The sequence below is a fragment of the Cherax quadricarinatus genome, chromosome 50 (assembly GCF_038502225.1).
Source record: "Cherax quadricarinatus isolate ZL_2023a chromosome 50, ASM3850222v1, whole genome shotgun sequence".
Lineage (NCBI taxonomy): Eukaryota > Metazoa > Arthropoda > Malacostraca > Decapoda > Parastacidae > Cherax > Cherax quadricarinatus.
The window spans coordinates 16176040-16202468 of NC_091341.1; the positions used below are offsets into that span (position 1 = coordinate 16176040).

The window sequence follows — 26429 nt, forward strand, 5'->3', positions numbered from 1 at the left end:
TAATCCTGCACTGCACGACTAGGCCTCCCGGTGGATCAGGGCCTGATCAACGAAGCTGTTACTGCTAGCCGCACGTAGTCCAACGTACGATCCACAGCCCGGCTGATCCGGCACCGACTTTAGGTATCTGTCCAGCTCCCTCTTGAATACAACCAGGGGTTTGTAGATGAATGGTTCAGAGAACCGACATGTTGATAAATTAGACACATGTGCAACTCTTGGGTATCTTTATTGAGGAAACGTTTCGCCACACAGTGGCTTCATCAGTCCATACGTAGGAGAAACTTGAAGAACAGGAGGAGAATGAGGTAATCAGTCCCTCAACCTTGAGTCGATGTGTTCAGTCCATCAATCTTGAATAGACTGATGGACTGAACACATCGACTCAAGGTTGAGGGACTGATTACCTCATTCTCCTCCTGTTCTTCAAGTTTCTCCTACGTATGGACTGATGAAGCCACTGTGTGGCGAAACGTTTCCTCAATAAAGATACCCAAGAGTTGCACATGTGTCTAATTTATCAACAACCAGGGGTCTATTGGTAATGCCCCTTATGGCTTGTGGGAGGCTGTTGAACAGTCCACTATCCACACACCCAATGGAAATCAAGGACCCCAATGGAAATAAGTCACTTTGACTTTTTGGGGTTATCCTAGGTAGCCTACACATATGTTAGGTAAAATGACACAAGTGCAACTAGTGTGACATTTTATTGTGAAAACGTTTCACTCTCCAGGAGCTTTGTCAAGCCGTAACGGCTTGATAAAGCTCCTGGAGAGCGAAACGTTGCCACAATAAAATGTCACGTTACTTGCCCTCGTGTCATTTTACTTAACACATTGTCGGTAATTATGCCAACATTATTACAACCTATACATATCCTGCTATGTATGACAATTTATGTAACTGTATTTATGTGTACCTGTACCTGTATAAACTAACTTACTGACTTACATAGGTACCCAGTGGAAATAAGACACTGACTATTTTGGGTTATCCCAGGTTCTCTACACATATGCTCTTATGTATGATAATCTATATAACTGTATTTGTGTATACCTGAATAAACTAACTAACTTACAGACCCACTGACACCCCAGCATGAGCCACCAACAACAGGTCTTCGCGTAGCCTACACTAAACTGTTAAGACTAGATGTAGAGTTTCACTTCTGGATCCTCATAACACATCAGTTTGTTTACAAAGCGTTAAGAAGGGGGGATTTTTAGCAACTGAGGTATATCTCTTGTTGTTCTTTTGCTTATAGTGCTTATTACACATGAAAATAACTGCTACAGCTTCAGTGGTGATGATGAAGAGATCCTGATGGTCCATATATTGTTATATTGGGTGTACAACTAGCGCAAGTCCACGATGTCTGTAAAGAAATATTTACACTTTTATTTGGGGGTAGTTGAGTTGTATCGCGATTTGAGGTTGTGTTAGTGTTATGTGTTGATGAATAAGATATTTGTACAACACTTTGGAATCTTTATTCTGGAAACGTTTCGCCAGCCATTGACTTCCGTCCAGTGGTGAGAAACATTGTGAACAATAAAATGGTATAAAATACCGACAGGTTGTTAGGTAAGACACATATGCAACAGTTAGGTATCTTTATTTCGAAACGTTTCGCCTACACAGTAGGCTTCTCAACTTCTCTGTACTCGACTGAAGAAGCCTAATGTGTAGGCGAAACGTTTCGAAATAAAGATACCTAACTGTTACATATGTGTCTTACCTAACGAGAAACATTGTGTTGAGGAGTTTGATTACCTCAAACTCCTCATTGTCTTCTGGTAAATAATAATAATAATAATTTTTTCTACAAGTACATGATGCAGCTTATACAGACCATAGCTGACATCAGTGGCATACTATATAGAAAGCCCTTGGTCATGCAAAGCATTTCGGGCAACTTAGGGTGACTTTGACCCCATGATGCTACCCACGCCAGTTGATTATCACCCAGCTACCATTTTAGTGCTTGGTGAACAGGGATAACAGGTGTTTAACCCTCCGGGGTTAAATATCTGAACAAAATATTGCCTGTCTTAAGGAAACAGGCACAAATGTTTCCATCCATAATGGGGATCAAACCATGGACCTCAGTGTGTAAGCTGCGTGCACAACCAACCAAGCTAAGGGATTGAGGAAGCCTCTGGCTGGTGAAACATTTCCAGAATAAAGATTCCCAAGTGTTGCACAAGTGTCTTATTCACCATCTTGTTGGTTTTCTAAACCATATATCCAAACAGTATATTTTCAAATGATTGTAAGGTCCTTTTGATGAGTCTTCAAGTTGGGTACCATGTTGCTGGTGAAGAACATAATAGCAAAGTTGCGTCTAACTAGCACCCAACCAGGTCCACTCATGTACCTGTCCAACCTATTGGTGTCCCATGGCCTGGTAGGCAACGCTCTTGCCTCACACACCGAGTGTCCGTGGTTCAGTCCCTGGCTGGGTGGAAACGTTGGGCATGTTTCATTACACCTGTTGTCCCTGTTCACAAAGGTAGAGGGTACCTACCTGGGTGTTTGTCAACTGATGTGGGTCGCATCATGGGGGACAAAATTCAAGGACCCCAATGGAAATAAGACACAGTCCTCGATGTTGCACGGACTTTCTTGGGTTATCCTGGGTGGCTAACCCTCTGGGTTAAAAATACGATCAAAATCTTATCTCTCTTATCTTATATACTACTTTTGAGTCTTAAGTTCAGCATTAATTTTTTGAGCTAAATATTCTGAAATTGATGTGATTCTACATTTTTAAATTTTGTTTGCGTTGTCTTCTGTAAAAATAAAGTGGAAATAAGACTTCAAGTAGCCTTATCTTTGTTAGGCTTACACCTTGACAGCAACCAGAAATTAAACATTTGCATCCAGCACATATCTGAGAAATTTTCAAAAACTATGCATTCTTTCATAAATATGTACCACATAACATTACTCTGTATAACTCTTTAATCTACCTCACTTACAGTATCTGTACATGGAAATTTACAATACCAAACCACCTAGAATCCATAGGTGCTCAACAAAAATCATTTAATATAATGAGTGTTCAATCAGATTCCAGATAACACACTCCTACTGTTTAAAAGTCTAACTTAACCTACAAAACATTCATACATACTACCCTACATGCTGTATATACAGGACACTTGGTACCAATGTGAATCCAGCTTTCTGACTTCCAGGAAAGCTGCAACAGAGCACATCAACACAATACCAGAAACGAGTATCTCTGTAATGTAGACTATCATAGCCTACCATGTGTTTGACTTAACTGTTTAGAAACTCCATGCAAATAAAAGGTCCTAAAATATGGTGCTTCCTACTAGAAGATGCAAAAAGATTCCCTATCTGGCAACAGCTTAAAAAATATTGTTAAAAATTACCTCCTAAATCTGCTGTAACTTCTGCATAGATTAAATATATAAATGTATGGCTTAATCTTTTCAAAAACTCAAAGTGCATAAAAGGACCTGAAATATGGAACTCTCTACCTGAAAACTCGAGTCTCTCTGCCAGCCATTTCAAAGCTACTGTTAAAAAATATCCCCTTTCCCTAATGTGATTCTAACAACAGTCAATTATACCAAACAATTCTTTCAACCTCTATTGTCCCTGTTCCTTGTCTACTGTTCATACATCACATGTACTTAGCTTCTTTCTTAATATATCTCAAATTACACTTTTTTTTATTGAATTGTTAAATACCTTCATTATTTTAAAAAATATGTATTTTTTTTTTAACACGTTGGTTGTCTCCCACTGAGGCAGGGTGACCCAGAAAGAAAGAAAATCCCCAAAAGAAAAATACTTTAATCATCATTCAACACTTTCACCTCACTCATACATAATCACTGTCTTCACAGAGGCTTTCAGATATGATAGTTAAGAAGCCCCTTCAAACTGCCAATATCCCAAACCCCTCCTTTAAAGTGTAGGCATTGTACTTCCCATTTACAGGACTCAAGTCCTGCTATGTACGTATTCTTATTTGTATATATTTGTAATCATAATTTAGTTTTAAGGCTGCCTGAAATGCTTTGCATATCAAGGGGCTTTCTATAAAATAGCAATATACATATGTCAATCACCCTAATTGTATAATATATTGTTTTGTTTTTTGTTTTACCACATACAATTTATATGTCCAGACTTGACTTGTACTCACCGTAGTGCAGGCGAGAGATACATCATAATCTGCACCTGGAAGATCCTGGAGGGACTGGTCCCTAATCTTCACACAGATATCACTCCCTACAAAAGCAAAAGACTTGGCAGGTGATGCAACACACCCCCAGTGCCCAGGGCCCAACACTGTTCAACAGCCTCTCACCAGCTGTAAGGGGAATTACCAGTACACCCCTGGTTGTCTTCAAGACAGAGCTGGACAGATACCTAAAGTTAATGCCGGATTAGCAGGGCTGTGGTTCGTATGTTAGACTACATGCGGCCAGCAATAACAGCCTCGTTGACCAAGCCATGATCCACCTTGAGGCCTGGTCATGGACTGGGCCGTGGGGATATTGATCCCTGGAATACCCTCCAGGTAGACCAGTTCAGCACTCATACTCTTGCTCCTATTGTCACCAAAATTCCATTACAATTCTGTATTAACCCTTTGACTGTCGCATCCCCCAATCCTGAGGTGTCTCCTGGTGTCGCAAAATTTAAAAAAAAAAAAAAAAAAAAAAAAATTCTTATGAAATGATAGAGAATCTTTTCCCGATTGTAAAGACACCAAAAACACGAAATTTGATGGAAAACTGACGGAATTGTGCTCTCGCGAAGTTAGCGACCTCGGCGATATTTACAAATCGGCGATTTCGCCCACTTTGAGCCCTATTTTCGGCTAATTCCATTATTCCAGTCAACCAAACTCATAGCTATTTCTTCAGAACTCCATTTTTTCCATCGATTGAGTACAAGAAACTGCCCATTTACCGATTTCAACTACCCAATAACATGGTCAGAAATTTGCAATTTGGCCAATTTCACGAAAATTAAAAAATATGACAATTTCAAAATAAGGACCAGAATGAACAATGCAGACATTCCTGGCTCTAAAATAACATTTTCTTTGTTCATCAGTCATGTCTCCAGGCCCCTCTGATATTACTCTTGCTTTTTATTTTGAAATTTTATTCAAACAAAAAACAGAAGATTTACTGTTATGCAGACTACTGCAATACTGTAATAATTGTAAAAATTACATCAACCCATTCATGACTGCATATTAGAATGGCTATTTGGACATTTATTGGACAATGACATCATTTGTTTACTTTTGAACATCAGCAAAAATCAAACATTTCCCATATTTTGTGCTCCATTTCCAGGTTCTTTTTATAGTAAAATTAATCAAAATCACCTCTATTTCTATAATATAGTTTCCATTCTATCAAATGAGACCAAGAAAACGAGAATACAACTACAAATACTATACGAAAATAGACCACAAAGTCGGCATTTTAATTAAAAAAAAACAGAGTTTTTTTTCTCATTATGCACTGCATGCTCCAGGATTTTTTTTATATGGTGCACACTGACCACACAGATCCATTCTCTCACATGTGGGCCTACCAGCTTTCTCCTGCCTGATTTGAAGCCGCTAGAATTTATGAGTATATATACGTCAAACACGGTACCTCGTAAACGTATATATACGGCCGCGACAGTCAAAGGGTTAAACTGTTACAGATAGTACAGAAAAATGTTATATAAAATGTTTAAAGTTTTTGTTTTTTAATACACTGGCTATCTCCTAATAAGGCAGGGTGACCCGAAAAAGAGCAAACAAAAGTTTTTCTTCTTTCCACATGTTACATGTACAGTGAAACCTTGGTTTTCATTTGCCCAGGTTTTTGTCAAATTCAGCTTTCAACGATTCTTTTCGTCACAACATTGTCCCAATTTTTGTTCATCACCTCGGTTTTTGTCTGCTGTACGGAACATGTCTGTCTGCCCGTTCCCACACAAAGCATCCCATGCACGCATTCTGAGTCAGTCTGGCTTTGTGTCTCATTGAGTGAATATTGCCCTGCGCATTCATAGGAAAAATTTTGTAATAATCCGTTATTTTTTGTGCTTGTTTATTGAGTGAGACTGCTAAATAATCCACCATGGGGCCAAAGAAAGTTCCAAGTGCCAACCCTTTTATAAAGAAGGCGAGAAACATGATAGAATCCAAGAAAGAACTCGTAGCAAAGTATGAAAGTGGAATGAGTTGCAAAGTTTTGTAGAGAAATATCACTACCACCCTCTACAAAGGTAGAGGGTGGTAGTGATTGTGGTAGAGGGTGGTAGTGATGGTGGTGGTAATGGTGGTGGTAGAGGGTGGTAGTGGTTGTGATGGTGGTAGAGGGTGGTAGTGGTTGTGATGGTGATAGAGGGTTGTAGTGATGGTGGTAGAGATAACCTCTCCTCCCTCTTCTCTCCTCGCCGTCTTCCATACGCCAACAATAAAGGTAAAAGTGATGTTAAATGTTCATTTATCCATTTCATTAGTGCTTTATATTTATTTCTCATTGTTTTCTGTATGTAAAACTATAGTTATTCTCTATAAAATGTATTTTTTGTTAATATTTTTGGGTGTCTGGAACTGATCAAATTGGATTTACATTATTCTTATGGGAAATATTACTTCAGTTTTCGTTGGATTCGGTTTTTGTCGGACTCTCTGGAACAAATTAAAGATGAAAACCGAGGTTTCACCGTACTGTAAAACATAGTACTTAAAAATCTAAACTTCAATTATACATTGTCAAGCTGTTTTAAGCTAGTTTTAGACTGCCCAGAAAACCTTGCATAACCAGGGACTTTCTCCTTAGGCCATAAAACACATCGCCTAATTTTATAACAATTGTCTTCAAGCTGTCTTCAAGCAGGCACTGGACAAGCACCTCAAGGCGGTACCTGACCAGCTGGGCTGTGGCTCATACATTGGGTTGCATGCATCCAGCATTAACAGCCTGGTTGATCAGGCTCTGATCCACCATGAGGCCTGGTCACATACCGGGCTGTGGGGGCGTTGACCCCCGGAACTCTCTCCAGGTAAACTCCAGGTATACTTTTGGGAAATAAACACAAAATTTATACTGTACAAGTCAAGCAAGCACTTATCACAACAAATTTTAGGCAACACACTGTGCTCTTATTCTAATCCACAAACCTATTAATTGTTAAGGTCTCTACATACTACTGTTCACTTCTCATCTTTAAAACACTACAGATGTTGATGGTTATTAGTGAATTTAAACTTGGTGTTATGATTATTTCTTGGTATTTCTTGGAGCCTCTTATGCTGCCTCCTTTCACTTACAGCACTGAGCTATACAGTGGAAACTTGGTACTCAAACAGCTCCCTACTCGAACAAAGCTCGGCACTCGATCAAACAAACACGACCTGCCAGAACATTGCTGTAAACTATTTCGTGTTTCTTTGCATTTTTTGGTGTTTTTTTATATTATTTGTATAAATAAGTCACCATGGGGCCTAGGAAAATTTGTGGTTGGGAAGAATTCATTTGATACTCGAATGGATCAGCACTCGAACAACCTTCTGGAATGAATTAAATTCGAGTAGCAAGGTTCCATTGTACGGTGGCTTTGCTGTTCCCAGGCTAAGGTTGGACTCAGGGAATTTTTTTTCATTATGAATATACTGTATATGGAACAAAAGAAAATACTGTACAATATTGCAGATTTTTTGTACAAAAACAGAAAAAGTAAATTTACAGATTTCTTCCTGAGAACCAAAATTAATTATGTATGGACTCTTACTGAATATAAATGCAAGTACGGGTGGGCCCTGCATATACAGCACCTTTTTTTCAGTGTTCCACATTTTCATTGGCTTTCAGTTGAGGCATTGTTCATTATGTTCAGTGATTTTACTGCTTTTCTGCCATTTTCTACATTTTTGTACAACAGTTGCATAAGCAAAGGGTGACCAGTGTCATATTTTAAGGTAAGTATTGTATGTATTGTTTATTAATTTATTTTTTTATCTTTTATGTTCAGGTCTATTGAGCACTTAATAGTATATGATAGTGTAAACATGTTATCAGGAGTTTTATATACATTCGATAATGAAAAAAAAGTCTTTTACATCTGCTAGCAATTTTCACTTACTGTATGGAATCTGGGACCTAAAAGCCATACAAATGGGGCCCTTTTGTAACAAAGATATCCCACTGGATTTATGTCATTATATTTGTCCTGGAAATGGGAAGTACAATGCCTGCACTCTAAAGGAGGGGTTCGGGATATTAGTAGTTTGGAGGGATATGTTGTGTATCTTTATACGTATATGCTTCTAAACTGTTGTGTTCTGAGCACCTCTGCAAAAACAGTGATTATGTGTGAGTGAGGTGAAAGTGTTGAATGATGATGAAAGTATTTTCTTTTTGGGGATTTTCTTTCTTTTTGGGTCACCCTGCCTCGGTGGGAGACGGCCGACTTGTTGAAAAAAAAAAAAAAAATTGTCCTATGTCTAACAGAAACCTGGACAAAATATATATATACATGTATTAGCATACCTTGCTAATACAACGCTTAACTTTAGAGCGCTTCACTAATATGGAGCTTTTCAATTATATCCATGATTATTATTTTTGGCAGTGACACGCACATCAGCTGACCAGTACCATTTTTTTATTCATTTTTACTTTTGCATTTTTTTTTTTTTTTAGACCCCTAGCACTAGTGCATACTGATAAATGACAGTGTAAACATATTTTTAGGCTGTTATATGAACTGGCAAGTGAAAAAAAGGCTGATTTGCCATATTAGCGAGGTATGATTGTCTTTCTTTGCTCCTTAGGCATAGACTAGATTTCATGTTTTTTTTAAAAGCATAGTTAAGTGTGCTATGTTGTATCCAAGTGTTTAAACAAATTTTTTGACTTCATAATTCTTTTCAGTTTGAATCAGTATGAAGGAGGAGGATGATCTACAGCTTATATTAACATGGAGAGACCATAAACAAGTTCTTACACTGGTTATGGAAACTTTGCGTTACAAGGTAAAGTGATGTTTTTATATTAACTATTTATATATACAGTGGTCCCTCGCTTTTCGTAGTTCTCGGCAATCATTAATTTCGCCAATCATAGGGGTATTTTCGTATAAACATGGACTCGCTTTTCATAGGTTGACTCGCGAATAGTAGTTCTTCCGGGATGCATACGCACGGCGTGAGCCGGGGCGGCCTCCCTACCCAGCCACTCTGGCATTGTTTACCAGTGAGTGAAGGTCCCCTCAAGTGCTCCTCCGAAATATTTCATAATATTTCACTCATTTTAGTGCTTGCAATTACTAAATAAGCTACCATGGCTCCAAAGAAAGCTCCTAGTGCCAAGCCTGTAGTAAAGAAGGTGAGAAATATGTACAGTGACAAAGTCTTGGGCCATTTTAGGGAAGTGTTAAAGAGACGCCAGAAACAGAGCTCTCTCCACAGTTACTTTGCGAGACAGGACTAGAGTGACTCTCAAGGTGGTCCTAGTGGCATTAAGAAACAGAGAAGAGAAGCAACCCCTGAGAAGCAATTGGTACATGAGGTGTTGCTGGAAGGGGATTCCCCTTCCAAACTGTAAACAATCCAATCTCTCTCCTCCTCCAGTCTCCAATACACTAAGAAGAATCTCCAATAAAGGTAAGTGTTATGCTGTTAATGTTTCATTCATCATTTCTCATTGTGTTGTTTATGTACTATATGTATATTTCATGTAAAAATTTTTTGTTTTAATACTTCTGGGTGTCAGGACGGATTAATTGTATTTACATTATTTCTTATGGGGAAAATTGATTCGCAAATCGTAAATTTCGTTTATAGTAGCTCCTCCAGGAACAGATTAATTATGAAAAACGAGGGACCACTGTACAGTGTACAGTATATTATATTATGTGCATGCAGACATTCTCACTTACATGCATGCTCACACGTATCCACATGCTCTCTCATGTACACACACACATGCACACAAGCATGAGTGCATGTGCATGCACGTACACGCATTCATGCGCACACTTGCATGTACAGTGGTACCCCGAGTTTCGGCTATAATTCATTCCAGAAGGCTGTTCGAGTGCCATTACTGAACGAATTTGTTCCCATAAGGAATAATGTAAATTAGATTAGTCCATTTCAGACCCCCCAAAAATACACTTACTAAGCACTTACAATAATACACTTACATAATTGTTCAAGTTGGGAGCTGTACGAAACTCGGGGTACCACTGTAGCATGTATGGACGTGGATGTACATACATAGTTATTGTGCACATACATGCATATATCAATAACAGTATGTGAAACCTTGTTAAAATGGACTGATATGGGAAAGTGATTGTCCACTTTAATGAAAATCCACTGTATGGAAGAAATTGAAACAGCAAAGAACATGTATTGCATAGATGGACAACCATATATGGACAAATGCCCATTGCAGTGAACTGAGTCCTCTGTATTGATGACAGTAAAGGACATACTAAGAATAAACTATAATATTGCAATGTAGTACAGTAAATTACAGTTTGGTATCTGAAAATAAGAGATAAAAGTACAATACAGTAGAGTACAACAATTTTTCTTACCTTTTCTGGTGGCTATGCTCGTAATTGGATTACAGTATTGTCTAGTGGTCATTCAAAATAATTTTTATTCTGAGTCAGAATAACTTTTATTGTGAGTCAGAGGAGCTGTATAGCTCCAGCATAATATTGTAGCTGGTGTGGGAGATATACAAATAGATTGTATGGGAGATGTAGATGGTTCAGCAGATGTAGATGGTTGAGGAGACATAAATGTAATACCAGCCTTACCATAAATGTTTATATTAAGTTAAAAGCATTTATGGAAATGCCAGAGTAAACCATCAGTTGCCCCAAATTCCATTCCCATATAGCTTGCTAGCTTCTTAGTAGCAGAACAAAGCTTAACAGAACGAATGTTAACACTAGTAGCACACTGTTGAACATACCATTCTTGCACTGAATCCTTGTATCTTGGGCCATATTCATATTCTTCCTCAGAACAACTAACCTCTAGTGTACTTCTTAGATTATGCTGTAAGTTTGTTTTTCCTTCTACGAATGTCACACACTTTTTGCTGTGCTTCCCCCACACTCTCCACACATTTGGCCGCTGAGATGCCCAACTCCTCTTCCTTATTAATTCAATCTTCTGCTTAACACTTAAGTTCACATGCTTCATGGCATGTGAATGTAAAATATGAACTTGCTTTAGAGGCCATTGTTAATAACGCTGTACAGTGCACTTCAATAAAGTAATGATAAACACACTAATTCTAGGGAAAAATTGGAGACAACATGACGATAGTATGTCAGTACATATGCACCCAGGTAATAGCAAACTGATATAAAGTGAGCCACTGGCTCTGCTGCCCAGGAGCAGTGAAAATAGACAGGTCATAGATAAAGCCAGAACTGGACAATTCTACAGTGAAGCAGACTTAGTCCATTTCTTTGATGGTATGACTGGACCAGACAACTGTGTGATGCAGCAGACTTGGTCTATTGCATTGGTAATTTTACCACACACCTTCATATGGCAGATTTACTGAGTCTTTGTCTGGACAGATTTTTTATTGTTGTACCTGAAATCCATTGCATAGATGTGCATCATACCAAAGTTTTATTGTATCTCAAACCACAAAAGAAGTATAAAAGTAAGTTCTCAGTGTATGTACACACACATGCAGCTTGGAGTGTTTGTAGAGAAAGGGTTCTCAGTATACAGCATAGAGACAAACAACACTGGGTGTGTAATTGTGTATCTGTATATATATATATATATATATATATATATATATATATATATATATATATATATATATATATATATATATATATATATATATATATATATATATATATATATATATATATATATATACACACATACATACATACATACATACATACATACTCCTACTGCTCATTTGATAGAACATGTAAATTGAGTATTTTTGTACCATATAACAGTACACTATTTTTTTAACACACAGACTGTCTCCTACTGAGGCAGGGTGACCCAAAAAAGAAGAAACTCATAAAAAATTGTCTTCCCTTTACATTTAGCAATAGAAACTCATCACACATGCATTGAACAGCCATGTACCAAAGATACTGCAAATGCAGGAAAAACCAAACTTCATAACCATAAATTTCATTCCAGGAATAGTTCGCTGATGTTCCCCTGATCTGCGGTGAGAAACAGTATGTTGTTCACAAGTTTCTTCTCTGTACTTGTAGTCCATATTTTGAGGAGTTGCTTGAGTGTGTACTATGTGAACATCCAGTGTTGGTTTTAACAGAAACCTCACATGAAACTTTGGAGGCACTGCTTGACTTTATGTACCTGGGCCAGACAGATTTCTGTTCCAAAGATTTGGATCGACTACTTGATCTTGCATATGAGTTCAGAATTAAAGGATTAATTAGCCCCAAAGATGAAGCAGACAGACAAGTATGTATAATACAATGTTCTAATAAATATATTCTTTATTAAATGTTAAAAGTAATTCATCTTTGTTGCAATAATTTAATTAAATCTATTTTTATAGTAAGGATATCATAGTATAGAAATGATGCTTTTCTTTCTTGATTTAGGAGATGTGGTTTTGATTATTTGCCAAGGCAGGTTTGGCAGTTTTATTTGCTTAAGTGTGTCCTAGACTTTGTGTCTGGTGCCTGCACATTGAGCTTTTCTCACGTATGGTGCCAGCTGTCAGAATTGAATTAGAAGACATAGATAACATTTTTGGATTTTTAGAGGGATCTTTTAATTGAACCTTTGCCATCTGAACCCATCAAAAATGCCATTTACTCTGTACATTCAATCTATACAAGTTTACCTCTGACTTTTTTGCCTCAAAATTCTCACTTTTTCCTATAGCACATCTCATAACTTGAAGAACTAAGGGACGGTAGAAAATTTGAAAATTCAAGTACAGTAAACCCTCATTTTACTGGACTACTAGGAAGGAGTGGGTAGTTGGTACTGGTGATTGTGTTCACAACTATGACAGATAATTCTGTCACCAGTGGATTTTGTTCCTTATTTTCAAATTGATTGACTTATCAGATTTTATCCCATGTTTCTGAAGTTCAAAAAATTGAAGGTTTCCTGTACTGCACTAGGTATTGGTATTATGTTGAAGCCATTGTATTGAGATTGGTTGCATACTCTGATTTTATCTATGCAAAATAAAAGGTAGCCTTCTATCTAATGATACATATATCTTATTAAAGTTTAACCAAACACTCAAATATATGGAAAAAAGTAAAATAAAGTAAAAATCAATCTGTAATAGGTTAGTATTGCTTTTGAGTTATTATATATCAAGGTCAGGTATGCAGCATAGCTTTCTCTGAACAAAACATGTCTCTCAGAGATACAAGAATACAAGATCAGCAGTAAGCTTTCTTGCCCATGTTAGGCTGCACCTACCCATTCTACTCGTGTAGAAAAGTGTAATAGGTGTATGAAGGTTAGACTTAATCATCATTAGCCAATAAGCCTACTTTTTTTTTTTCAGAAACTTGAAAAGGATTCAGTTAAGCAAGAGCTCTCTGAGGTTATGCCAGATAAAACCACCCTATCAAAGGTTAGTGGCAGTTTTTTCTTGAAGGATTCCTTAAACATAAATAAAATTAAGATTGTAAATTATTTTTAATTTGAATTGTAAGTGGTAATTTTTTTTTTTTTTTTGCAGGAACTTAAAAACGATTCAGTTCAGCAAGAGCTTTCCAAGGTGATAACAGATGACACCAAATCATCAAAGGTTAGTGGTAGACTTTTCCTGTAATTTCTTGAACATGAATTAGTTTAAGAAAAAGTTTTGGAGTGAGATTAACAAGTTAAGGAAGCCTAGAGAACAAATGGATTTGCCAGTTAAAAATAGGAGAGGAGAGTTATTAAATGGAGAGTTAGAGGTATTGGGAAGATGGAGGGAATATTTTGAGGAATTGTTAAATGTTGATGAAGTTAGGGAAGCTGTGATTTAGTGTATAGGGCAAGGAGGAATAACATCTTGTAGGAGTGAGGAAGAGCCAGTTGTGAGTGTGGGGGAAGTTCGTGAGGCAGTAGGTAAAATGAAAGGGGGTAAGGCAGCCGGGATTGATGGGATAAAGATAGAAATGTTAAAAGCAGGTGGGGATATAGTTTTGGAGTGGTTGGTGCAATTATTTAATAAATGTATGGAAGAGGGTAAGGTACCTAGGGATTGGCAGAGAGCATGCATAGTTCCTTTGTATAAAGGCAAAGGGGACAAAAGAGAGTGCAAAAATTATAGGGGGATAAGTCTGTTGAGTATACCTGGTAAAGTGTATGGTAGAGTTATTATTGAAAGAATTAAGAGTAAGATGGAAAATAGGATAGCAGATGAACAAGGAGGCTTTAGGAAAGGTAGGGGGTGTGTGGACCAGGTGTTTACAGTGAAACATATAAGTGAACAGTATTTAGATAAGGCTAAAGAGGTCTTTGTGGCATTTATGGATTTGGAAAAGGCATATGACAGGGTGGATAGGGGGCAATGTGGCAGATGTTGCAGGTGTATGGTGTAGGAGGTAGGTTACTGAAAGCAGTGAAGAGTTTTTACGAGGATAGTGAGGCTCAAGTTAGAGTATGTAGGAAAGAGGGAAATTATTTCACAGTAAAAGTAGGCCTTAGACAAGGATGTGTGATGTCACCGTGGTTGTTTAATATATTTATAGATGGGGTTGTAAGAGAAGTAAATGCGAGGGTCTTGGCAAGAGGCGTGGAGTTAAAAGATAAAGAATCACACATAAAGTGGGAGTTGTCACAGTTGCTCTTTGCTGATGACACTGTGCTCTTGGGAGATTCTGAAGAGAAGTTGCAGAGATTGGTGGATGAATTTGGTAGGGTATGCAAAAGAAGAAAATTAAAAGTGAATACAGGAAAGAGTAAGGTTATGAGGATAACAAAAAGATTAGGTGATAAAAGATTGGATATCAGATTGGAGGGAGAGAGTATTGTGGAGGTGAATGTATTCAGATATTTGGGAGTGGACGTGTCAGCGGATGGGTCTATGAAAGATGAGGTGAATCATAGAATTGATGAGGGGAAAAGGGTGAGTGGTGCACTTAGGAGTCTGTGGAGACAAAGAACTTTGTCCTTGGAGGCAAAGAGGGGAATGTATGAGAGTATAGTTTTACCAACGCTCTTATATGGGTGTGAAGCATGGGTGATGAATGTTGCAGCGAGGAGAAGGCTGGAGGCAGTGGAGATGTCATGTATGAGGGCAATGTGTGGTGTGAATATAATACAGAGAATTCGTAGTTTGGAAGTTGGGAGGAGGTGCGGGATTACCAAAACTGTTGTCCAGAGGGCTGAGGAAGGGTTGTTGAGGTGGTTCGGACATGTAGAGAGAATGGAGAGGAATGTAGTGGAAGGAATGCGGGGTAGGGGTCGGCCTAGGAAAGGTTGGAGGGAGGGGGTAAAGGAGGTTTTGTGTGCGAGGGGCTTGGACTTCCAGCAGGCACGCGTGAGTGTGTTTGATAGGAGTGAATGGAGACAAATGGTTTTTAATACTTGACGTGCTGTTGGAGTGTGAGCAAAGTAACATTTATGAAGGGGTTCAGGGAAACCGGCAGGCCGGACTTGAGTCCTGGAGATGGGAAGTACAGTGCCTGCACTCTGAAGGAGGGGTGTTAATGTTGCAGTTTAAAAACTGTAGTGTAAAGCACCCTTCTGGCAAGACAGTGATGGAGTGAATGATGGTGAAAGTTTTTCTTTTTCGGGCCACCCTGCCTTGGTGGGAATCGGCCAGTGTGATAATAATAATAAAAAAAAAAGAATTAGATTAAGATTGTAGACTGTAAATTTTAGCATTTTTCTTTGGAATATATAAAAAATATTTTTTTTTTTCAGGGACTTAAAAGGAATTTAGTCAAGCAAGAACTTTCTGAGGTTATGTCAGATAAATCTACACACTCAGAGGTTAGTGTCAAATTTTTGCTTGGAGGATTCCTTGAACATGAGTTAGATCAAGATTGCTGATTAAGAGACTTTAATTAATGGAAATGATACAGCACATCAACATATTTCTTATATAAGTTAGCTGAAAATTATGTTGTTGGCCATTTATAGCATTTTTCAAAATTTCAAGTGGCTTCATTGTTTTTGAGTTGCACTGAGATACTTTACATTTCCATACATATCAGCTGTAGTGTGTATGAACTGTCACCACTGGTTAGTGAAATACGTACACTAGAGGTACGTATGTCTGTGGCTCGGTTAGCAACATTCTGTCTTAACACGCTGAGTGCCCATGATTTGATCCCCAACATGGGTGGAAATACTGGTTGCGTTTCCTTACACCTGATATCCCTGTTCACCTAGCAGTAAGTAGGTACCTGGGTGTTAGTCGACTTGTGTGAGTCGCATCTTAGGGGACAAAATTGAAGGACTCCGATGGAAATGAGACAGATAGTCCTTGATGACAAGCTGATTTTCTTGAGTTATCCTAGGTGACTAGCCCTCCTGGTTAAAAATCCAAACAAATCTTTTCTATGGTCCTGAAAACCACTATGTTGTAAAAGGCAAAAAATTCTCAGTGTTTATTATGCATTGCATGACTTGCAGGAAGAACTGAGTTAGGGTTCAGGACTCTTGATAGACGCATATAATTTTTTATTCAGAAGTTTATACTGAATAGCAGTAAATGTGCATTGATGTCTGTGTGCTAATTTCCTACTCATCCTCTTGATTGAATTTAGTAATTATGTTTAAAGGTGTTTGAGTGAGCCATAATTTCTGGTATCTAGTTAAATGATAAATTAGACACATGTGCAACTCTTGGGTATCTTTATTAAGGAAGTGGGTTTACAGATCCAATGAAATAAGGCTGGTTTAATGAGCAGTTTGCGGTTTCGCGGTTTCAGCTTGTACTTGCACCTGCATGGCTTAATCTTTGAGACAAGCATAAGATACCCAAGAGTTGCACATGTGTCTAATTTATCAACGTGTCGGTTCTGTGAACCATTCATCTACAATCTAGTTAAATTCCTAAATATTTGACTTATGCCATAGTCACCGTTTTAACTTCCCAATGTAACCATACCTGTCAGCTGTTTATTGAAGTAGAAGGTTAATAGTACCTTTCTTTAGAGTTTTTTCACTTAACCCTTTTGCTGTCTTCCACATAGATAGATGTTAACCCTTTTACTGTCTTCCACATAGATAGATGTTAACCCTTTTACTGTCTTCCACATAGATAGATGTTAACCCTTTTACTGTCTTCCACATAGATAGATGTTATTGATGCCAGTTTTGCTTATGTAGATCTACATTTAAGCACAGCACCCTCAGATATGGTATGAGTGGTAAATTTCAGCCTAGACTTGAGATAATGGGTCTGTGCAGTCAGTGTACACATTTTAAAAAAATCATGCCCCATGCAGTGCATGATGAGAAAAGCAAACTTCTTGACTTTATTTTTTGTTTAAAATTTTGAGGTGTTTTCTAGTGTAATTTTAATGGTATTATTGGCTGTTTCTGGGTATCAATTAATAGAATGGAATATTAACAGGGAAATTGAGATGAAGTAGCTGAAAATAGGGTTCAAAATAGTGGAAATAATATATTTTTGGTAGTTTTCCTGAGGAACAATATGGGGCTTCCCTATCCCCATCCTAGTAGTCTTTACTAGAGCCTCTTCGATTACTGGGGCAACCTAAACCGTAACCAGTCAATGTTGGTTATACAGTGGACCCCCGACTAACGATATTATTTCAATCCAGAAGTCTGATCGGGTGCCGTTATAGACCGAATTTGTTCCCATAAGGAATATTGTGAATTAGATTAGTCCGTTTCAGACCCCCAAAAATACACCTACAAAAGCACCTCAAAAATACACTTACATAATTGGTCAAGTTGGGAGCTGATTGTTAGTCGGGGGTCCACTGTATTATATTATCAGAGAAATTGGGTAAAACTTTGATCTTTTTGTGTGACAGTGGATTCAGAATGGAGAGCAGAGAATAGGTTGCCTTAGTGGCTGGAAGGTCTGCAGTGTTTCTTTTGGACTATGCACTCTATATGGTAAAATTCTTGGTTTACCTGATGCTGCCAAGAATCTACAGTACCGTATGTAAAATTCTGTCATATTTTTGAAGGCATTACAGTTTTAAATGCTCTTACTGAACTTAGCCTTACTTAACACATGATTTACATGCTGCACATATACTTTACAAGAAGAAAAAGAAAACAAAAGTTGAGTGCCATATTTTATTTAATATGTACTTCAGTTTAATTTGCACTTCAATTTGATATGTACTTCAATTTGGTTTAATTCTTCTTCTTCTTTCAACAAACCGGTCGTATCCCACCAAAGCAGGGTGGCCCAAAAAGAAAAACAAAAATTTCTCTTTTCAACGTTAGTAATGTATACAGGATAAGGGGTTACTAGCCCCTTGCTCCAGTTAGGTTTAATATGTACTTAAATTTAATATGTACTTCAATTTGATGTTTAATACCTTTGGACAAATCCTAATTTCACATCACCTTTGGCCTTGATTGAGCCAACCTTTCAGTTGTCCACTGTATGTATGATCACATGGCTTTACTTGCCTCAAGTGATGGGCGGTGAAAGAGAATCACATCTATAATTTCTCATATTCAAAATCAGTTAATAATCTAAAGACTGTGAAATCATGTTTATTCATATTCATCCATGCTTCAATTTAGATTAAATTGTTTGATTAGTGTTCCCATATTATTTTATATTAATTATTCTCAACAGAGCATTCAAGAGAAGAGTGATAAAGATGGGAAAATTGGTGAAAAGGATTGCAAAGCAAATGATAAGGATGGCATAGTTAGTGGTGAAAATGACAAAGGTAGTGTTAAAGGTGGCAAAGTTAGTGACAAAACTAAATTAGAAGAAAGAAATCTAAAGAAATCTCCTAAAATTTATGCATGTAAAAACTGCAATAAAACATTTGGGGAACCAGTCCAGTTAGAAAAACATATGGTGGTTCATATAGAAGAAAAGCTCTTATCATGCCCTGAGTGCCCATACAGAACTCTAAGTAAAGTTACTTTAAGCAAGCACATTTTAACACATGTGAAAAAAAAGGCATACTCTTGTCCATACTGCCCAGATCGCCACTGTCTTGAAAAGCAGCATGTTTTACACCAGAGACGGATGCATCCAAAGATGAAGGTTGTCATTAATGAGTCTTCAGTACCAGGCTTGGGAAAATCACTTCATAAAAAGCCCAAAGTCAGTAAAAATACAGTTAAAGAAAAAGTCATGTCACCATCACTACCTTTACAGAAAATTCATAAATCTTCAGAATCTGGCTTCTCACCATTGCAGACTCTTGAAAGTAATGCAAGTAATAGAGTCAGTCCTTCACCATCACCAACAGCAAAAGCTCTGATTAGTCCAAACTCTAGTGCTTCCTTATCGCTACCATCCAAAGTTCCAGAGTTCACCCGCATGTCTCCATCACTACCTCCTCCTTCAGAGATGGCAAAGCATACCAGATCCAACTCCTCACCATTACTTCCACCACCAGCAAAAGTTCGAAGAATCTGTAGGAACACTACATCACCATCATCACCATCAAGAATACAGAAAAAATCTAAATTTAGCTCTTCCTCATTACCACCAGCTAAAGTCAGAACCAGCAGAGAGATTATATCCTCATCTTCAACACAGAAGGTGCCAAAAAATGCTGGCTCTAGCACATCTGCATCATCAGTAGTTGGGAAAAGGAAGAGGTTAAGCATATCTCCTTCACCACCCCTAGATTCCTCAAGAAGTTCTAGCTGCTCTAGCTCTTCAATCAAAAGCCCTGAATATGGTCCTTCACCTTCACCACCACCATCTAAATATGTAAGAAGCACAAGATCCAACACAGTGGCAGAATCATTAAGACGGCAGTCTAGAGAGAAATAAATTAGTTTACAGTACTACTTGCAAGTCTTAAATTATATTATTTAAAAGAATTCACTATTTCTTTTGAGATTATTCTACAGTAAGTTTAGGTAAAAAAATCCTCCCATGTTATAACAGTTAGATATTTTTATACAATAATAAATGTTTGATGTATGATTTCTATGTAAATAACATTGCAATAAATTGAACATTTTTCTTACAATTGTCTGATGCCATGTATAGTTTAGCTAAATTTTAGAAACAAGCTAAAATTTCAATACTTACCCAGTAACAGCTCAGCATGGAGATACTGGCATGATGGATAAATACAGAAATGCAGTATAATTTTTTTTTAATACTTTGGCTGTTTCCCACTGAGGCAGGGTGACTCAGTGGGAAAGAAAAAACTTTCATCATCATTCGACATTTTTACCATCACTCATACATAATCACTGTCTTTGCAGAGGTGCTCAGATATGAGTTTAGATGTCTCTCTAAACTGCTTATGTTTTTTATGTTCATTAATTTTCTTCTTTTTAACATGTTGGCAATCTCCCACCTAGGCAGGGTGACTTATCACAGTTTTGCCAGAGGCACACAAATATGACAGTTCAGATATCCATTCAGATAGCAAATAACCTCCTCTAGAGTACTATATGCATTGTATTTCCCACTTCCAAGTCTGGCTTACTGATTTCTCTGATGCCCTTCACAAAATATTTGCTTGTCAGGTCCCATATATTTAATTCATATAATCACCATACCAAACAACTTCAACCAGAACAATGGCTTCTACAACATAGCCGAACCTTTTGCCAGAAGATTCTTCATCACTATCCCACATAGAAACAGGTTGCAGTATGAAGGAACTCTGCAGCAGGCCTACTAGCCAAAGCTAAAGAAATTCTCCTCAAATCTAACCTCTCCTCAGCCATATGCTTGTCCAACCTGTAATCAACTTACCCACATTAGTTACTACACACCTCACCTGACTATTCCTATCACTTTACTCACTGTATATGTATACACACATCCTATCTCCCCTGGTAAATCTGTGACTTGATAAAGCCAGCTGTGTGAGTGAAACATAGTCAATAAAGACTCGCATTATACTGCATTCAGGTCTTTATCCAGTCATTTTACATATTCATAATAAATGGTCTGCAATAGTTTTGATTGCTTATTATTGATTTTCAGAGGTTTACTTAAGTTTTTGATTCATAGAAGTTTAAAGTTAATTTATTTAGAATAAGATGTGAAAAGGATAGTATATTTTTCTACTGTTACTAATTGTGTAGGCAATGTTAAAAAATTTTAGAAGGGAAATTTTGCACCGTAGAGCTTTGAAATTTGGCACTAAAAAATTTTATGACTAATATTTACTTTTCAGCTTACAAGTAGAAATTTATCTTCCTAGACCTTGTGTGCAATTGATTTGGGTAATGTTTATCAACAGTTATATAGTTTGAACATTATTGGATACCAGCAGTTTTTGGCTTTATTATCTTGTACTGTACCAGTGTGATCTTTCATCTTTATACAAGTTTTTCAAATATTCTAGGTATTGTGTATTTTGTATAGAGTTTATTAAGCTGATAAAAAAATTTAAGTGTAAAACTATAGTATTTTATGCCACCTTGAGACATTAACCCTTAAACTGTCCAAACGTAGATCTACGTTCACGTGCGTAGCACTCCGAACATAGATCTACGTTTTATTTTACATTCTTTTAACTTTGGCACGATAGGCCTGAGTTGCCTAGACATGAGAGAATGGGTTTATCCACTCAATGTGCGCAGTATGACAAAATTCAGGGATGCCGGGAAAAATGCGCTCATTATTTTAAACAAACCAAAAAAAAAAAAATTTTTTTTCTTGAAATATTCAGAGCGCTATGCAAGTGAATGTAGATCTACGTTTGGACAGTTTAAGGGTTAATCTAAAGTGTCTTAATATGATGGGTGCTTTAAAGTAATGTACAGTGGACCCCCGGTTAACGATATTTTTTCACTCCATAAGTATGTTCAGGTGCCAGTACTGACCGAATTTATTCCCATAACGAATATTGTGAAGTAGATTATTCCTTTCAGACCCCCAAACATACACGTACAAACGCACTTACATAAATACACTTACATAATTGGTCGCATTTGGAGGTAATCGTTATGCGGGGGTCCACTGTATATTTCTTTGCATCATATTAACTATGTGGTTTCATTTAAAATTTTGGGAACATAAACACTGAAATGTTTGAACAAAAGCAACTGTTTTACAGGTCAGATACATTAAAATTTTCTGTACATTTTGTGTTGCATTTATCACTTGCTAAAACTATCATCAATGCAGCATTGATGATATTTTTAGGTGGAAATTACAGAATTTTATTAAAAGTTTTAGTATATTTTAATTACTGTATTTGAAAAGAACTAAAACATTTTTACTTTTTTACATCCTTTAATAATGTTTTAAAACATTGTTTCCAAAAGTTCAAACATTGAGTTGACTTTGTTTTTAATTGTTGTACGGTATTAGCAACACCTTTTATGCAGTAATTATCCTTACATCTCATTCAGTATCTTTCTTTTAACCCTTTCATCACATTTTGTGTAAATGGTATATGGTTTAGAAAACTGAGAAGTTAATAAATGAGACATTTGTGAAACATTTGGGTGTCTTTATTCTGGAAATGTTTCACCAGCCAGTGACTTCTTTAGTACATTGCAGAGAAAGGTGGAACATGAGGAGTTGAGGTAACTAGTCCCTCAGCCTGGAGTCTGTGTTCAGTCCATCAATCTTAAAAAAAGTGCAGCATATTCATAGAGATGGGGCTTATATGCTGTCAGCACAAGTGTCTCATCAACACAAGTGTCTCATCAACACAAAGGTCTTCATCAACTTTCATCATATCTAGTAGTCTCTTAGGTAGTCTACCCATCCACCTTGTATACACTTTTATAACACTTTATTATGTAATCCGTGAACTGTGGCTCACTTATGTTCTATGCCAATATTTTGTGCTTTTGTATTTGCTGTGTGTCACCTTCTGAGGCCTAAGCTCATTTGTTTGGGTCCCTCATCACCACCTGATGCCAAAAAAAGAAAAGAAAAATTGTATTCTTCATGGGTTGGCTGAGGGCATTATGGGTAAGATGGGCCCAGTAGCACATGTAAACAACAACAACCAGAACCTGTTGTACCACCACCAGCTTCCATGCCAGCAAACACGGTGTGGAACTGGCAGGCTGATGCTTAATTTTTCCAAATGTACTAAAATTTCATGGTAACAGTGGAATTCAACCAAAAGCACACCATGTAGATTTAATCTAGGATAACCCAGTGAAGTTAAATAAAGCAACTTATTTCCTGGCTTCAAGAATTATTCAACCTTGAAACAGTTATAATATCATAAGATTTCCATGTACACAGTGTTAGAAGACAAAAAGAGTCAATAAAAGTAAAAAGTAATTCTTCTTTCAACGAACCGGTTGTATCCGACCAAGGCAGTGTGGCCCAAAAGGAAAAACACAAGTTTTTACTTTTAAATTTAGTAATACATACAGGATAAGGGGTTACTAGAAAAAGTAATTCTTACTTTCAACACACCGGCCGTATCCCACCGAGGCGGGGTGGCCCAAAAGGAAAAACGAAAGTTTCTCCTTTTACATTTAGTAATACTATATACAGGAGAAGAGATTACTAGCCCCTTGCTCCCAGCATTTTAGTCGCCTCTTACAACACGCATGGCTTACGGAGGAAGAATTCTGTTCCACTTCCCCATGGAGGTAAGAGGAAATAAACAAGAAGAAGAACTAGAAAGAAAATAGAAGAAAACCCAGAGGGGTGTGTATATATATGTTTGTACATGTATGTGTAGTGTGACCTAAGTGTAAGTAGAAGTAGCAAGACGTACTTGAAATCTTGCATGTGTATGAGACAGAATAAAAAGACACCAGCAATCCTACCATCATGTAAAACAATTACAGGCTTCCGTTTTACACTCACTTGGCAGGACGGTAGTACCCCACTGGGTGGTTGCTGTCTACCAACCTACTACCTACCAGAAAAAGTAATTAATGGTACAAATTTGTAAAGAATGTTATAATTGTGGCTATGGTGTCCTGTCATCTCAGCATGTTTTAAGTACAAAAATGCCTCGAGGCATGCATATTATCTTAACAAAGTAGTGTTAGACATTGAAAAAATAGGAAAAGTGTACAGTAGGTTTATTATTGAAAGAATTAGAGGTAAGACAAAATGTAGGATTGCGGATGAGCAAGGAGGTTTCAGAGTGGGTAGGGGATGTGTAGATCAAGTGTTTACATTGAAGCATATATGTGAACAGTATTTAGATAAAGGTAGGGAAGTTTTTATTGCATTTATGGATTTAGAAAAGGCATATGATAGAGTGGATAGGGGAGCAATGTGGCAGATGTTACAAGTATATGGAATAGGTGGTAAGTTACTAAATGCTGTAAAGAGTTTTTATGAAGATAGTGAGGCTCAGGTTAGGGTGTGTAGAAGAGAGGAAGACTACTTCCCGGTAAAAGTAGGTCTTAGACAGGGATGTGTAATGTCACCATGGTTGTTTAATATATTTATAGATGGGGTTGTAAAAGAAGTAAATGCTAGGGTGTTCGGGAGAGGGGTGGGATTAAATTATGGGGAATCAAATACAAAATGGGAATTGACAGTTACTTTTTGCTGATGATACTGTGCTTATGGGAGATTCTAAAGAAAAATTGCAAAGGCTAGTGGATGAATTTGGGAGTGTGTGTAAAGGTAGAAAGTTGAAAGTCAACATAGAAAAGAGTAAGGTGATGAGGGTATCAAATGATTTAGATAAAGAAAAATTGGATATCAAATTGGGGAGGAGGAGTATGGAAGAAGTGAATGTTTTCAGATACAGTGGACCCCCGCATACTGTTGGCCTTACATAATGTTAAATCCGCATACCGATACGTTTTATCGCTAAGATTTTGCCTCACATACCGCTAAAAAACCCGCTCAACGCTGTTCGTCCGAGACGCGTCTAATGTGCGGCCTTAGCCAGCCTCACATGTTCCGCCGGTGGCATTGTTTGCCAGCCAGCCTCTGCGGTAACATCCAATCATACAATCGGAATATTTCGTATCATTACAGTGTTTTTGGTGATTTTATCTGCAAAATAAGTGACCATGGACCCCAAGAAAGCTTCTAGTGCCAACCCTACAGGAATAAGGGTGAGAATTACTATGGATATGAAGAAAGAGATCATTGATAAGTATGAAAGTGGAGTGCATGTCTCCGAGCTGGCCAGGTTGTATAATAAACCCCAGTCAACCATCGCTACTATTGTGGGCAACAAAAAGGCAATCAAGGAAGCTGTTCTTGCCAAAGGTTCAACTGTGTTTTCGAAACAGAGATCGCAAGTGATGGAAGATGTTGAGAGACTCTTATTGGTGTGGATAAATGAAAAACAGATAGCAGGAGATAGCATTTCTCAAGTGATCATAAGTGAAAAGGCTAGGAAGTTGCATGAGGATTTAATTAAAAAAATGCCTGCAACTAGTGATGATGTGAGTGAATTTAAGGCCAGCAAAGGTTGGTTTGAGAGATTTAAGAAGCGTAGTGGCATACATAGTGTGATAAGACATGGTGAGGCTGCCAATTCGGACCACAAAGCAGCTGAAAAATATGTGCAGGAATTCAAGGAGTACATAGAAAGTGAAGGACTGAAACCTGAACAAGTGTTTAATTGTGATGAAACAGGCCTGTTTTGGAAGAAAATGCCAAGCAGGACCTACATTACTCAGTAGGAAAAGGCACTCCCAGGACATAAGCCTATGAAAGACAGGCTTACTCTGTTGATGTGTTCCAATGCTACTGGTGACTGCAAAGTGAAGCCTTTATTAGTGTATCACTCAGAAACTCCCAGAGCGTTCAGACAAAAGAATATCCTCAAGGCTAATTTGTGTGTGCTGTGGAGGGCAAACAGTAAGGCATGGGTCACTAGGGACTTTTTCTATGACTGGTTACACCATGCATTTGCCCCCAATGTGAAAGATTACCTAACTGAAAAGAAATTAGACCTTAAGTGCCTCCTGGTGTTAGACAATGCCCCTGGTCATCCTACAGACGTGGCAGAGCGACTTTATGGAGACATGAAGTTCATTAAGGTGAAGTTTTTGCCTCCTAATACCACTCCTCTCCTGCAGCCCATGGACCAGCAGGTTATTGCAAACTTCAAAAAACTGTACACAAAAGCTCTGTTTGAAAGGTGCTTTGTAGTGACCTCAGAAACTCAACTGACTCTAAGAGAGTTTTGGAGAGATCACTTTAATATCCTCAATTGTGTAAACATTATAGGTAAGGCTTGGGAGGGAGTGACTAAGAGGACCTTGAACTCTGCTTGGAAGAAACTGTGGCCAGAATGTGTAGACAAAAGGGATTTTGAAGGATTTGAGGCTAACCCTGAGAGGAGTATGCCAGTTGAGGAATCAATTG

At 37.6% G+C, this 26429-nt stretch overlaps 1 protein-coding gene across 2 annotated transcripts; it reads left to right on the plus strand.

Annotated features, from left to right (window-relative positions):
• The first annotated feature begins 1144 nt into the window (after window positions 1–1144).
• LOC128705444 (RE1-silencing transcription factor) lies at window positions 1145–23311 on the plus strand. 2 transcript variants are annotated; one of them, XM_070095430.1, is made up of 7 exons: window positions 1145–1237; window positions 8940–9040; window positions 12215–12505; window positions 13578–13646; window positions 13755–13823; window positions 15932–16000; window positions 18804–23311. In XM_070095430.1, the coding sequence occupies exons 3-7, from the start codon at window positions 12392–12394 to the stop codon at window positions 19965–19967; spliced, it is 1485 nt and encodes a 494-aa protein (XP_069951531.1). In that variant the 5' UTR covers window positions 1145–1237; window positions 8940–9040; window positions 12215–12391; the 3' UTR covers window positions 19968–23311. The 2 variants fall into 2 exon arrangements, with proteins under 2 accessions (XP_069951531.1, XP_069951532.1); XM_070095431.1 differs by having other exon boundaries at window positions 12354–12505.
• Window positions 23312–26429: the final 3118 nt, after the last annotated feature.